General features: G+C 44.3%; 1 protein-coding gene across 4 annotated transcripts in view; it reads left to right on the top strand.

The window, feature by feature from the left end:
- The window catches only part of LOC119458444 (acyl-CoA:lysophosphatidylglycerol acyltransferase 1), a 154,807-nt gene extending 142,534 nt beyond the window's left edge, over nt 1-12,273 (top strand). Inside the window, exons 7-8 of one of the 4 annotated variants that reach the window (XM_049671215.1) lie at nt 5,892-6,208; nt 8,465-11,222. In XM_049671215.1, the coding sequence (XP_049527172.1) occupies nt 5,892-6,161 (270 nt within the window). In that variant the 3' untranslated portion in view covers nt 6,162-6,208; nt 8,465-11,222. Of the gene's footprint in view, nt 1-5,891; nt 6,209-6,637; nt 11,223-11,730 lie in introns of those variants that run through there. The other 3 variants (XR_007468037.1, XR_007468038.1, XM_049671216.1) reach the window with 3 other exon arrangements.
- The last annotated feature ends 2,680 nt before the right edge of the window (nt 12,274-14,953 follow it).

Below are 14,953 nucleotides of genomic sequence, written 5' to 3'. Positions count from 1 at the left end.
CTCCTGCAGCAAGGGTCTGTTTGCGCTCCATAATGGCAAGATTTGCTTCATAAGCATCAGCGCAGCACAGTCTTGGATGCGGTGAAAGCAAACTGATAGGCAGAATTTGTCGTGCATGAAGCTTTCTTTATTAATAAGGGGAGCATCACGTTGCTTCAAGAATGCCAAAGGCTTCCTAGTCGGATTGCGCATTCCACAAAAACAGTGTGGATGAAACTGAATCTTTTCACTGAGTGGCTCGGGCATGAGATGCCAAAGTCTAGATGTCAGCATCGCCACGTTTGTCTTGTAAGGTTTCCGGGAATTGCATTTTAGGGTACTGCGAGTGGTTAAAATGAATCCTACCCCAACTCTCACTTGGACAGATCTTAACATTACAGTTTGGATTTAACAAAAGCATCACACATCGCATCCGCCCTTTGCAGAGAGACCATCGCGGCAGCGGTGCACAAGGCTCATCGCTGTGTAATTTGCAAGCCAAAATCTGCACGGAACTCGTTTTATTCATGCTCACAGGGACACATCAGTGGGAATGGGCTTGGGTGTTCTGCAAGCTGAAACCCACTTTTGAATCTGCCTGTCTGGTTGACTCATTGCCGACGTACTATCATATTATGCCAACGCACTATGGCATGTTGTAACAGACATGCTGCCAGTCAAGCTCACGCGCAATTCGCCGTGCAAGTGCGCTGATGGCAGCATTGCGCCTATTCAGACAGGTTGCCCTGCTTTCACGCTGCGTCTATTTCTGCCTTATCCCGAATAAAAATTTGCAACACGATGCATGCGAGGTGCAGCACAGTCTTGCAGCCAGGTGACACAAGCGTTTAGGGTTAGAGTTGCAGTGAGTTTGATTGTCAAAGACCATTCTGCAGCTTAGTGACTTGTGACATTCGTCTGAAAAAAAAAAAAATAAGTAAGCTTTCGTGCATTAGGCGCTGCCTTGAGAAACAAATTGGCAAATTCCTTCTTTTCACAATCTTCAACGCGCACAGTTTTCAGATAAGCTTCAGGAAGGCACATTAATATATTTTGAATGATCAATATATAAAACTATTTTGTGATCCCCTTCGGTATTCCAGTATCGACTGTCTAATTAAAAATGTCAACAATTGCGTCGTCATCTACGAAACAATGGAATCAGGATTATCATGCGAGACCAGCATGTAAAAGAAGACACACACAGGTGCTTCTTTCTGTCTTCTTTGATGTCCTCGTCATCCATGTGCTTAAGGAAGCTTTAGCTCGGGCCCAACTCCGATGCTGCTTTTCTGAGATAACCACTGGTCCGACTCAAATGAAATGTGCTGCATTTCAGAGCGCGCTGTTTTAGGTTGCTTACGCTGAGTATTTGACTATTTTTTTATATCGGGAATACACATTTTAAGCTGCGTGTGAAAAAAATATCCCTTCAGTGTAGACGATATTGCCTCTGAACTTGCATTTTTGGTTTTGTTATAGCAGTAGAGTACTCATTGAAATAAAGCATGATCAGCGAAATTTAAATTTACTTCATTATGTACAATAATTTGCTGTAGCTGCGTTCATTATATCAAACAGTTAATCGTATAGATGATAACGTAAAAGAAGACACACACAGGTGCTTCTGTCTGTCTTCTTTGATGTCCTCGTCATCCATGTGCTTACGAGGAAGCTTTAGCTCGGGCCCAACTCCGATGCTGCTTTTCTGAGATAACCACTGGTCCGATTCAATGAAATGTGCTGCATTTCAGAGCGAAAGGTAAATTTTAGTGATTCTTGGTAGTGAAATTTTAATTTAGGGCCTGTCTTACAAGGAATTTGCAAAAATTGGTAAGCTTGAAAAAAAAAAACATGCACAAAGGTTGCGGATTCATTGTTCGGCACCATGAACAGATATTGCAGTTCTGTAAACTGCATCGATTACAGCATCCAAAGCGAACAAATGTTGTATATGAATTGTTATCTTACGTGAATTTGTTACATTGTTTACAAGGGTTTTCCAAAAGTCCTACTGACATTTAGTGGTAAATTTGAGAGCCATGTGTAATACATGAATTTTGTCCGCTTTAGATGTACTATTAGATGCAATTTACGGAATTGTTATATCGTTTTTCATAGCCGAGTTACAGAGTTGGAAATTCGATAGTTTCGTGTTGTGAAAACCTGCGATTTTCAGCAATTTTATTAAAACATTGACGGCCTTAATCAGAAATGCACTACCGACAGTCACTAGATTTGAACTTTTGCTTTTAAATGCAACAGATCTCGTCAAATTTGGTGCAGTGGTTGCCAAGAAACAATTTCTTTCTTCCCATGTATTTATTTAGATGGGAGCCCCCAAGCTAAAGCTTCCTCTTAACTATTTCTAAGTACTATGTCTTAACAAGAAGGCCGAACATCCACACTCGTTATTATATCGAGCTTTGACTAGTATTGACAAGCTTACACGGTCCAAAGGACAGGTTGAAGAATACAGTCGAAACCCACGATAACGGAATCCCGGGACTACGAAATTCTCACGACAACGAAATGTTTTCGTATCTCCCGGCGAACGCGCATAGGGTTCAATGCATTCGTACCTCTCGATAACGAAATGCTTGCTAAACTGCAATCCCGCAACAATGAAAATTGATGGACGTTTCTCTACGCACTTACCTGCTCGCGCAAGGTCAGCAGAGTGCAAAATGCACTCAAATTTCCTTTGCTGCACACTTGAATTGCGTAAAGTGCCACAGCATTGCGCTTGCATGGGCACCGCAATCTTTGTTTACAAAAAATGGCCCGGTGCTCGGAGCAGCTGCACGCGCCGGAAGTTGTCATGGCCACCGTGTTGCTTGTTTCGACAGCCGCTCCGCCATTCACCTGTTCTTGGCAGATCCCGCCGCACATGCACCACCGAACAGCGCCTCCTCTACTGCACCGAAGCACCGTTTAATAAGAATGACACGAGCAAAACAGACGCTGATGCCTAAGAAAACTACCGACAAAAAGGTAGCTCCGTGTGGGCTCCAAAGTGCAATGTTTCTTGCTGTATCGCTCGAGGTGGACACCTGAACTATGCCAAAGCACAAGCGCACGTAAACGACACCATTCGGAAAGTGCAAAGTGCGATCGTGTGGCACGCCCGCATTGGTTACATTTCTCCATGTGTAGAAAGAAGCGCAAAAGAAAGATCCGTGCGTGGAAAAAAGGGTGAAAGAAGGAAGAGATGCATCTCTGTTGCTAGGTGACACTTGTCTGAGTGGAGCATGCGCTCGTAAAACCTGATGCGTCGTCGCCTCTGCAACAGATTGCAAAGTTCTCGCTTGTGATTTTTTTTTTCTCGGGCACCGTATCAGGTTTTCTGGACCCAAGCGCTGCAGCGTCCACTCTCTGCGCCTTGTCGTCTGCTAGCCTACTGTTTCGGCTGCCGTGAAGGATACACGGAAATCTAAGAATCCCCAGATTTCGGAATATTAGTTCATAGTACTGAGGCGTTGTTAACATAACAAGGAAACTAAATAGTTTGTAGTACTGAAATATTTTTACATTGAAACTATAAGAAGTTAGCAGGGGATTTCTGAATAGGTCGTTAATGTGGTGTTTCACTGCACAAGGTTTCACTGCACTTGTTGCGTTGCAAAGGAAAATCTGCGTTTACTACATGGCAAGGGTCGACAAGGTGAGCTAACTGATTTTTGCTATAATTTTCATTTTGCTGACTATTTTCCTATTTGTACTGTGTTATTTCGCAATAAATGAAATTCTCTCGACAGCAAAATTCTTCAGTTTCAATGCCGATTTCGTAATTGCGGGGTTGAACTGTAATCGCTTGGACACTCGGCACTCAGCACTTGGTTGCTTACGAATATTTTTGTTGTCTTGGAAAGGTATTACAGCCAGTCTACATTCCTCTTGACCGCCTTGTCGGCAGCTGTACTCGTAGTAAAGATTTTTTTGATCCGAGGGAGAGTGAGAGAACATTTCATTGAAAGTGAAACCCTCAGTCCTGTGGAGGAAATGGAGGCCTAGTCTTTAGCCAGGCCTATACATTTGAGAGGTCCGATAAGGTGTGCCGTATTCTCGAACTATCACTTATGGGGGTGTACACGCTTAAAACGCTCTTCGTGGTGTGTGTCGGAGGAGGAGCCTGCAAGCCACGCCCTTAGGAAAGTCCTGGGACTGAGTGTGGCGAGGATGAGCAGGCTCCTGGACACTCCCATAAAATGTGGGGGTTACCTGGGCCACATGCCATGCAGGGAAGAGACCTGACTCTTTAACCTGCATATAGTGTATTGTGTGGGGACTGATTGTATGTGCTTCCAACCTGGGTTTTCTCCTTTGCAGCTTTTTGCTACATTCAGGTGGAGGGAAACTTTTCCTTTCATAAAACTTCACCAGTCATTGTTCACATTAGAGAGCTTTAGCTGGGTGTTAGTGCACTTTGCTCGCATTTCACTCGCTCAGGCACTGCAGAGAACTGCATTGGTTTTGCATTTCTGACAGGCGCACACCCCAGAGACACGAGCGACACACAGTCAGCTTGGCTGCAAAACAACAAAGCCAAGATACGCACATTAGGGCAGAATGTGCAGAAAATTTGGCAGCAGCGTGAGAACAATGTTCAGCTGCTGGCATGAGCATTGTGTGCGCACACACTATCACTACTGCAAAGCGGTGGTGTGCAAATAGCTTACATGGGCCTGAGGATGCTTAGTAGACGGTAAACGCTCAGTGAAAACTAACTGCAGTCACCTACCGCTAACTGGGACGCTGATAATTAGGACATGCTTGATGATTTGGACAGCTCCGTGGCACCGCCACTAGTGCCCTAGACTTAATGTATAAGGACGACCGAAATTTTGGACAACCTACAGCGCACCGTGCAATAATTCAGACTCCATGCATGAGTCGAGCAGAAATAGAGATATTTTCATTTTGGCACGTTGCCGGCATTGTCGTCGGCCATGTTGCATGCATTGACTGTACTTTCGTTTATCTGTAGCGACAGCATGACAATGGTTGAGATGCGGGCTGCGATTTTGTAGCGATGCCTTCCACTCGGTTCCATACCACTTGTATCATCTACCATTCATGGCCGGCTGTTCAGGTGATAATGCGTAGTGAAACGTTGCTCTGACCACTGACGAAGTGTGGAAAGTGCGAAAAGGAATAGCATAAAAGCCATTTGTAGAAAATTCTAGCCACAGATTTTTCAAAAGGTATTCAGTAAACACTTTGCCATCTATGTAAATATAGCAAAGCCTCGTTATAACAAAGTTAAAGGGGGTGTCAAACACACTTTCTTGTAACAGTTGTCCACCCAGAAAGGGGAGGGGCAGCAGGGTGCTGTTAGTAACCACTGAGTAAGCTAATGGAAAAAAACGTGCACAGCAACAAGGGACCGTGAAAGATTACTTTCCGCTGCATTTTCGGCAGCGAGATGACTGCTTTCTTCAATGCAGCTGTCACTGCTAATCAATCAATGCAGGAGAGGGGCAGAGTGTGAGCGTGGCTTCCGACTCGTCAGCACAGCCGGTATGACGCATTGCAAGGTAGCGAGCAGCTCCGGGAACATTAAAACTGCTGAATCAGATGAGTTACAAGCAAGATTGTTTGCCGCCAGATTTTGGCAGCAAACAATATTGTTTAAAGGAAGATGGTTAAAGGAAGTTTTTGCTTCTTTGTTCAGGTTATGGAAATTTCCAGGAAAGTTGTGATTGCATTGTTATGACCTGTGTTATTATAACGAAGTTTCACTGTAAATGCCAGAGCAATGTCCTGAATGTGCCTTTCTAGACTTTGCGGTGTCACTGTCATAATGATTGGTATTCACACTGCTTGAGGAGAATGCCTGTTTTCTGTTTCATTTCTTTGTCTAGATTTAAGCGTTATGACGGTGTGCTCTTAATTTCCGTTCATTCTTCCAGGCCCTGACAAAATGGCTGTACGACCGGTGGGCGGAGAAGGAGGACCTCTTGGACATCTTCTACCGCACGGGGCGCTTCCCGGGGCGGCTCCATCAGGGCAGCGGGGAAGACAGCGGCAAGAGCCTCGCTCCTCTGCGCGAGACACCCCTGCGCGTCGACTTCAACATCGTCTGGATTGTGCTTGTGCATGCCTTCTTCATCATGTCGACGCTGTTCCACGTGGCCCTGTTCCGCTGGCTCGCCTCGCTCGTGCCGTTGCCGTTCTGGTGACAGTTCCTCGCTGCGATGACGGGAACGGAGAGTGCGAAGCTGCTGTGGTGCGGATTTCTGTGTAGTTGCACTGCGCGGCAGGTGTTTTTGCGGAGCAGGCCTCAAAGGCGGGCAAGGTCATCCTCTTTAGGCTCTCGAAAACATGTGCTCCCTGCTCCCTTGAAGGCTTGATTTCTCTGGAGTGGGGATGTTGGAGAAGCGTTTGCGTCTGGTTGTGAAGGAAGAAGCTCTTCTTCTTGAGAGGGGTGGAGCTCTTTCACGGTTGAAGGTTCTTGGAACGCCCCGATTACAAGTCGAAAACATGTTGTGTGGGGTCCGAGGCTGACTGCCTGTGTGTGAGTGTGCCTGTGTGTGTGTCGGGCGATCCTGTGAGAAAGACATAAGGAAAGACGGTTGATGTCTGAAAAAGCTTTGCCGTAGAGTGCTTTCCGCTAAATGGAAACCAGAGGAGATGCCGGGAATTTGGCGTGAGGAAGTTGAAGCCGATGCTTCATATTGCGCTGAGCTGTTTCCACATTTCAGAAGGAAACAAATAAGTATATCTTAGAAAGGGCACAGAAGGGGCCTGGAAAACTGGGAGACATTCCTTGCTGCTGATTGGAGACGGGAAGCAGTGAGGAAGGCATGAGGAAAGTCCACGAAAATGTTCGCTTAACCTGGGACCAGCAAATTCAAACCAGCACATGCTGCCAAACTTGGCTCAGAGCCTCAGGAATGCCTGGCAGAAACATTAGAAACTATATTCAGTGCCGAGTCATATAAATATGGGCTCATGCTACAGTCTGTCAATATGTCATACTAAATGCGTTTGCAAGAAAATGTTGTCATGATATATATGTACATGGAAGTAAATTGCATGGCAGACAACATAAGCTTAGTTTTTTATAGGTTGTTGTATTAAGAAGGCTTAGTCCAAACTACAATGTTGCAAGCACACCATAAAATCTCGTATATAATTTGAGCGTCAGTGTAAGCATTACATGGGGCAGTTCTGGTGTGATTAAAGACAATATCTAATCCGCATATCTTGAAGACCAAAAAGAAAGATTTAAATGACATATGCCGATCAGGCAATATTACTGACGCAAACCTGCACGTTTTCAGCCACTGTGGCAGCTTCTAGTTATGCCAGAAAAAGAAAATGCAGCAACTGCTCACCAGAACTCGATTGCTGGTCAGCTGTCTTGACTGTAATTGAGTAAATTGAGCCAACTCATACCAGTTCAACGTGAAGCCTAACTGCACACCTAATTTCTCAGCTAAGTTGAAGCTATGTGTAACTTGGCAGCCGGTAATTGCTGACTGCTTTCACTTGTAGCCTAAATTATCAGTCAATGGATTGTTGCGCAGAAAATAATTTAACTTCTATTATGCTTTGTTCTTGTCAAAACTCCTTTCATTTAGCTTTGTTTAGCTCCAATGGTTCTAGCACTTGTGCCTCTGCTGTCGCTCTTGCATAGAGCTGCAGTGAATTTTGCAACTGGCGGGAATTTCACCGGCAGATGGCAGCAATTTTGTCAGAGCAATTTCTTCAATGCTTTGTGGCGCAGCCATTCATGGAGTGGTTCATTGCCCTGAGGCAGCCATGAATGAAGATGCTCGTTAATTGAAAAATGCTCATTTTGCTTCTGATAAGGAATGCCATGGGTTTGATTTTTGAGTGAAACCTCAAATCAGTTTGGAAATCAAGCATGTAAAGTCATTAGGATCTCAAAAATCAGATGCAGATTCAAGTAGCCTAAATCCGAATACAAACCTCGCACTGTATGCAGGTATTTATAACATCTATAATATTCTGGCGCCAGCTTTAAGCTTTTGAAAATATTTCAGGTAACAACCCCATCTGGCCCTCGCAAGTCCAGCGGAGCGATTCATTAGTGGGAGCTCACAGGAATTTACTTGAGGACTGGTAGGAAAGCATCCACACTCATGACAGTGCTCTTGCAATGCACTTGCCAGTTAATCAGCTTCTGGGAGGCCGCCAAATATAGCTGGAGCACCCAAGTTTCTTGTGAAGCTCACTGATTCTATTCAAGCTCTTTTCAGGGTAAAAGAAAAAGTTTGAAAAAGAATAAACGACAACTCTGCTACGGAGGGTGAGATTGAAAGGCTTATTTTTCCCCTTGCGAGTACATTCGGTTGCAAGCTTTGAAATAAAACACTATATTTCTCATTTGATAACGCATTTGTATTGCAGTGGACAAACATTTGTTGAATACACAATACTCTGCCACGGAGCAGAGACTTTATGAAAGTAAAGAAGAACATCTCACCTGACTCAGCATCACTGACGGCAATTTCAGGTAGCTAAGCCCTGTGCGACGTGCTCACCATCATGCTACAGGAGTGCGACTCTGCAGCAACAAGCCCGCCTTGATGTAGTCCACGAAAACGTCCAGGACAATTGATGACTGTGGCCAGACTGTGTCCATGTGATGACTCTGTGACTCCGTTCGTCAGGACCGTTCTCTTGCGGCCGTGCCACGGAGGCAAACAGTTTGGACGCCCGCAGTGACGGAACTAGAGTTCGACAGATGTGCTGCTGCTGTCTTGAGCTACCAGGTGTCCTGGCATGCTTGGCTTCAGTGCTTGATCATCTGTTTTGAGCTCGCAGAAATGTGATGATTTGACGCTGGTGCCTGATGACCAAGGGATCTCGTGCTGTACTTCGGCGAGGTGTGAATTATGAAGGTTTGCCTGGGCAAGAGAGAGGTACAGTTTATTGGGCTGTGATCGATGTTGGAGACATTTAGCCGTTACTTTCAGTTTGTTTGTCACAAGGAAATTTCAGAGCACTGTGGACTGAATTCTTGCATTTTGACAAGCCCAAGTTTTCCTTTCTCTGGCGGTGTCGGAGATTGAGTGTTGCGGCTTGAGCATTTTGAGTTTCAGAGGCAGGAAGCTTTTATCGTGGGAGTGAAACACGCACAGGTGTTGGCTGAGGTGTAATCATAGCAAATTGTGTCGGCTGTTGCATTGGTCTGTCGAGTTTTGTTTTCTGCACACTGTGGTGGACAATCTGACGCAATTTGCTAGCATGTCGGGAGCACTGCTTTTTAGTTAGTGCAGTACCTAATCGTTGGCCACAAAGATAACGCAGCACTTTGTTTTTTGTTCTTTTGTTGTTAATAAGGAACTTTGATGCTGGGAGACACATACCCAGACTTACCATCATTCTCAGTTCTTTAAAAAAAATAGCATTTAAACATTGTTTTTGCTGTAATGAAAACATTAGCTTGCAGTTATCGAGGTGCAGCCTCGTCAATCTTGGAATGAGTGCCATGTCTTTTATTCTAGCCATTTTCTCACTGCAACGGCTTGATATTCAATTTTTGTGCTGGTCACGCTAGTGAGCTCATGTTATTTGGTTTGTACAGTCAACCGTCGTCAGTGCTGATTGCCTCTTCATGGGTGTTCATGAAGGACTTTTTTTTTCTCATCAAGACCAAATTGTGGAGTGTATCAGTGGCTCCCCAGCCTATGTAACATAGCCGCTTTCATTAAAATGGAGAGATTTGTTACTGCTGTGGGTAAGAAACAGGACAAGCGTGAATGCAGTTGTAGCTGACCTATATGAGAGCACCAGTGCATCTAAGAGATAGTCAATCAGAGCTGGTTGAAAAATTGATGAGATAAAAGTATCCAGTTCGCACAAGGCGGTAGACAAGGCCAAGGACGCTTGCCAATAGTCTGTGCAAGGCAGTGTAGTGCAAGTGTATGTGCAGTACGTCAAAATGACCAATTCGTGGTGCTTTAGCATGTATAGGGCCTCTAGCGTTCACTTTGAGTAGTTTAGCAGGATTCTTCATCACTCTTATGAATGGTGGCACTGTAGCATGCACTTTAATGGCCAGAAAGTTAACCCTGAAGTGGTCTGTGCAGAAACGGCCGCAGCCTGTGGCTCAAGGTTTCAGTAGATGCAGTTCCGTGCAGCGTCTTTTTCAAGCTCGCACCTTACGGGGAGCTTTCATCGTACAGCAAATGAACAACAAAGCTGGGCTTATTGGTATAAATGCTGCGATTCATAATTTAACAGTGCTAAAAACAAGTAAGAAGCTTTTAAGGCTACTGGGACCTGTTGTGCTTGTTAGTCTGGTGGGGATGCCATTCATTATTAGTGAAGAGAAACTCGGGTGAGGTTTGGTGGAAGGTATCCATATTTGGGACTGTGCTTTTGCTGTGCACTTACAAACAAATCGATCAGCTATTGAGAGAGTACACCAGGTGTAACCAGAGCTATTATACCTGGGCGAGAGTGAGGTAAGGTTCTTTGGGCTGTGATTTATACTGAGTGTTTCAGTGAACACTTTCAAAAATTTTTGAAGGTTGCCTGTGGCAGATAGCACAATTCTAGTTCATGGGCTGGTCTGCTCGAAGAGGTGGACATTACTTGCACAGAAAATTGAAATGCATAACTGAAGAATTAACAAAAATTTACTAATTAATGTTATAACTAATTACCTTATGGCCCATATTGCAATTTACAAATTCCTGCCGTGGAGTTCGCAAGGCAGATCCACTTGGAATGAATTCTCAGGATGACATTTGTTTCGAGATATGAATTCCCAAACTTTGTGGAGGAATGGATTCGCGTTCCAGTTATTTTCTTAACAAAACGTCATTTTATGCATTGAAGTACAAAAGTAACTGGTATGCCAATGGATTTCTCCGCAAAGTTCAGGAATTAATATTTTGAAACTGGTGTCATCCTGAGAATTCGTTCCAAGTAGATTCGCCTTGCGAACTCCACGTCTAGAATTTGTAAATTGCAATGTTGTAAACTGCAATAAGGTAATTAGCTAAAAACTTAATTAGTGAATTTTCTATTCGGTTATGCATTTCAATTTTTTGTGCAAGTAATTTCCGCCTCTTTGAGGCAGACCAGCTCGTGAACTAGAATTGTGCTATCTGCCACAGGCACCCTTTAAGCGTTTTTTAATGTGTTCACTGAAACACCCGGTATAGTAGCATATGTGAGTATGGGAGAAAACACATGGGACAGTCATCCCATGTGCGTATTGCTGTCGCTTCTTTGTTTATAGCACCGGTGAATTATGGATTGCGATACTTTGAACAAGAGAGTGAGATTCCCAGCAAGGCCTGTGTTGTTGCCACAGGTTGGCATACGGATTGCTCACAAGTGTCACAAGATGCATTTTTTGCCATCAGCTCCAGCATTCTACGATGAGCAATTTTCAGGTTGCCCATGAGTGACTTGTTTCGGGTGTGCTCATTGCAGACTTGCAGTGAAAGTGGTCCTGTAAATGAATTGCACCATTGGAGCACGCCTATCTTGACTGGCGCTAGCTCCATCACTTCTGGCTAGGGTAAAAGTATGCACCATGAAATTGCACAGTGACCACCATGCTCGGCGACCACTGAGAAGTTGTGGCTGGAAAAAACTGCACACAGTTTCGAGTCATATCTAGGGTAGAATTTTCCCAAGCTTGGCACTCTTCACAATTATCACCCTTCAAGGTGTATTCTTGCCACGCAATAATTGTCGATGTGTGTGTTTGCTTCATTGTTGCATGCCTAGCACTTTCATGTCAGGAACCTAGGTTCCTAGGTATTAGCGCATAAAGACCTAGGTACCAGGTATCCTAGGGGTCAGAGGCCTAGGTATTTAGTACCCAGGTCCTTAGGTGCGGAATGCAAAGGTACAAGTGCGAAGTCGCTGAGCATGCAGTGTGAAGAAACCAAATGAACAGAGGATTCACTACGATTATCACTTTGTGGCAAAGTTACACCTAAAGGGTGTGCAGTGTAGACACGCATGCAGGGAGAGCTACACAGTCATGTCCTTACCAAGGTTGCAGAAGTGAACTGTGCTTCAGTGAACTAGGTTTGCAAACAGAATTATGTTCTCGAGTGTAAAACAAGGGAATGAAATGCTGATTGAAACCGTCGATTTCCTTTTGCACTTGCACTCTGCAGTGCCTGTTGACTTCTCATGATTTGACTGCCACCGTATGTCTTGTTGGTATTCAACAAAAGTTTGTTACATTTTATTGCTACGGTATTGCTGTAAATATAAATGCGTATTTTTTTTCTTTTTACTGTATGCTGCATAAATATGTTACTTTCGTACAGAGAGTGCATAAAATTCCTCAATTTGTGTCTTGTGTTGTCAGACTCTTTGTGAAAGCTAAGGGAAAGCCATGTGCATGTGATTATACATGACTGTGTTTAGTACGTAGAAAATCGAAACATTATTTACGGAACCTACAACGTCCAGAACAAAAAGTTGCAGCTAGCCACTTTCTTGACAAAATGTCCACGAGTTTTAGCACGAGAGACTTGTGCACGTGTCAACTTATTCTCAGCTACATTTTTGCGGAGCAAACAGTTCGTGGCCTAGGTAAATGCTGCGCAGAATGTTGTGCAACTTCTTTTTGTCACCAACTTGGCATACTGCGAATGAGGCATGGAGCATAAGTAGAACATCGAGTTCTTACACTCGGTCTCAAGTTCAAATTCTCGACCAGGCCACGATGTTTTTCAGCCTCAGCCCATTGAGCTCCAAAAGGACAATTTTTTAAAATTGGCTTTCCTGCCACAGTATTCGGGCACTACCTCCTTTATAAACCTTGCATATAACCCTTAGCACACAGTGCCTAGTGCTTGCGGAGAATATTTTCAAGGCAGCATGGTGCGAACGCTGAGATTACTTTAAAGTGAATAGCTTCCTTTGGCTCTTGCCCATTTTCGTGGTCAGCCGCTGCAACCAAGTAGCGGGGCCATCGTCGTCATCGTGCTGTCATCTCTATCGTCATCATTCCATTGTCGTCACACGCTGCAATCTTGCCATCTACAAAAACATGTCGACAGTAATTTGTGCTGCCATCATACAACACCAGCAGTAAGTAAACTTTGCAAGTACTGTTTCTAGTATGTACATTTAATTTGTTTGGTAAGTGTTGGCTATTCGTTTACTTTGGCAATCGCAACGTTTTCAATGGGAAGCATTCTTTGTTTCATACCAGGAGCTTCACGGTAGGTATGCAGGAAGGTAAGTTCTTGTCCCTCTGTTTTGGACTCGTCAATAAAATGTGTCCGATAGTGCGATTCAACCTCAGTCTGCCAGCATAAAAGCCTGATGGTCTACACATTAGGCGACAACTGATTTTGTTTCTTTCCCACTTGTGTCTGGGCTAATGCCAACCCTCTCGTTTGAGGCTGCTGGCACATGTGCTCAACCTAATAGTCAAAATTGCCAGCGTTGCATAGCAACAACCGTGTATTTTCTCCTATTGTGCCCTCATGGCAGCTTTGCTATTCTGCACCTTTGGGATCGGTGCAGGTTATAACGTTTCTTTGCCGGAGTACGAGAAAAAAAAGTGTCATGCCATCATAGTTTCCCATTCGCACTTTCCAATACCTATAGGTGGCGCGGCGCAAGTTCAAGATGGCCGGGTTAGAGGTGATGGAGGGGCCGATGGAGGGTCGAAGAGCGCGTTTCTTGAAGCAGGTGGCTTATGAGTATTCAGATTACTTGACCCTTAGAAACGAAACGCAAAGGTGTAACGTCGAACGACAGTCTAGGCGCGCCGAGGGCTGATGGCTTCGTGTGCGCTCTGTTCCGCCGCTTACCGTAAAATTCGTAATGTAGGTCGGACCAGAATATGAGTCGACCCCCAGAACTTTAATTCTAAAAAAAAAAGACAAAAAAAAGACCGGTAAAAAATTACCGGTATATAAGACGGGGGTCGACTTTATGCCGGGGTCTTTCGAAAATAAGTTCAACATATATTGCATTTTTTTACGGTAGTTCGCATTGGAACGAGAGGCAGCACGAAGGGCAATTTCGCTCGCTGCAGCTGCCGATATTACTAGCATCAGCGTTTTGACAGCGAGTGTCCGCGGTCATCGGCCGGGATGCGCTAATGTTTTCCTGTACGTGCGTGACAGAATGCTTGTGTAGTTAGCGAATGTTTACAAGTTTATACGGTCCATAAAACTACTATCCTTACTTCGTACAGCTGTCTACTAATTCGCTATCGTAATGGGTGCTTCGCCTTTGGGGCGAAACTGCGACATTCTTATTTAAGCATGCACAAAATTCTGCTTGCATGGTTGTGCATAAAGTTGCAGTTGGCTGAAATCATTAGGTTGTTTTATTTATGCTAATAATGTTCCATGTTTTCTGTCAAGCTAGCTCCACACTAAAGAGCGAAAGGAAATTGTATAGCAACAGCGTTTTAAATAAATGGCTAGAGACTGCCTGTCGCACATGATCGTTCTAAAATACTCTATTTTAGGTTTTCTTTTTAGCAGCGTTTCAAAACGCAAAAGCCTAGGATTTATTTGCGAGGCAAAATAAGTTCACCCTAGCCCGTGGCATCAAACCCACTTCTAAGCGAAAGGTACGAATCGTCGCAATTATCATAATGCACTTATTGTAATAAAAGGTATGTGACGCGATATGATGCGAGTGCATGCTAACAAGCTTTAAAGAGAGTAGTCTTTCTTGGGCTACCAAACGCGAAAACTTTGGCAGTCGATTCAACCGCCCGGCCAAAACCAACCAAGCTACAAGCACTGGTGGCACGGGGTCATACACGTCAACGTTATACAGCACAAATGAAACCTCGGGCCTATTTGAGGCAAAATATGTTTACATAACCGTGATACGCAGCGTTCATTTAATTAAAAAATACACATTGGACTGGTTTTTACATTAGGAAATGAAAAATCAGCGCATTGGGAATGGTGTCGGAGCGACGTACGCTACTCAGTAAAAACAAACCGCCTGAAGCCGCTGCTCTGTAGCCGATTAATAAAAGGTCCGA

This window comes from Dermacentor silvarum, chromosome 7, assembly GCF_013339745.2.
Source record: "Dermacentor silvarum isolate Dsil-2018 chromosome 7, BIME_Dsil_1.4, whole genome shotgun sequence".
Lineage (NCBI taxonomy): Eukaryota > Metazoa > Arthropoda > Arachnida > Ixodida > Ixodidae > Dermacentor > Dermacentor silvarum.
This window is presented reverse-complemented; position numbering and strand designations above follow the sequence as displayed.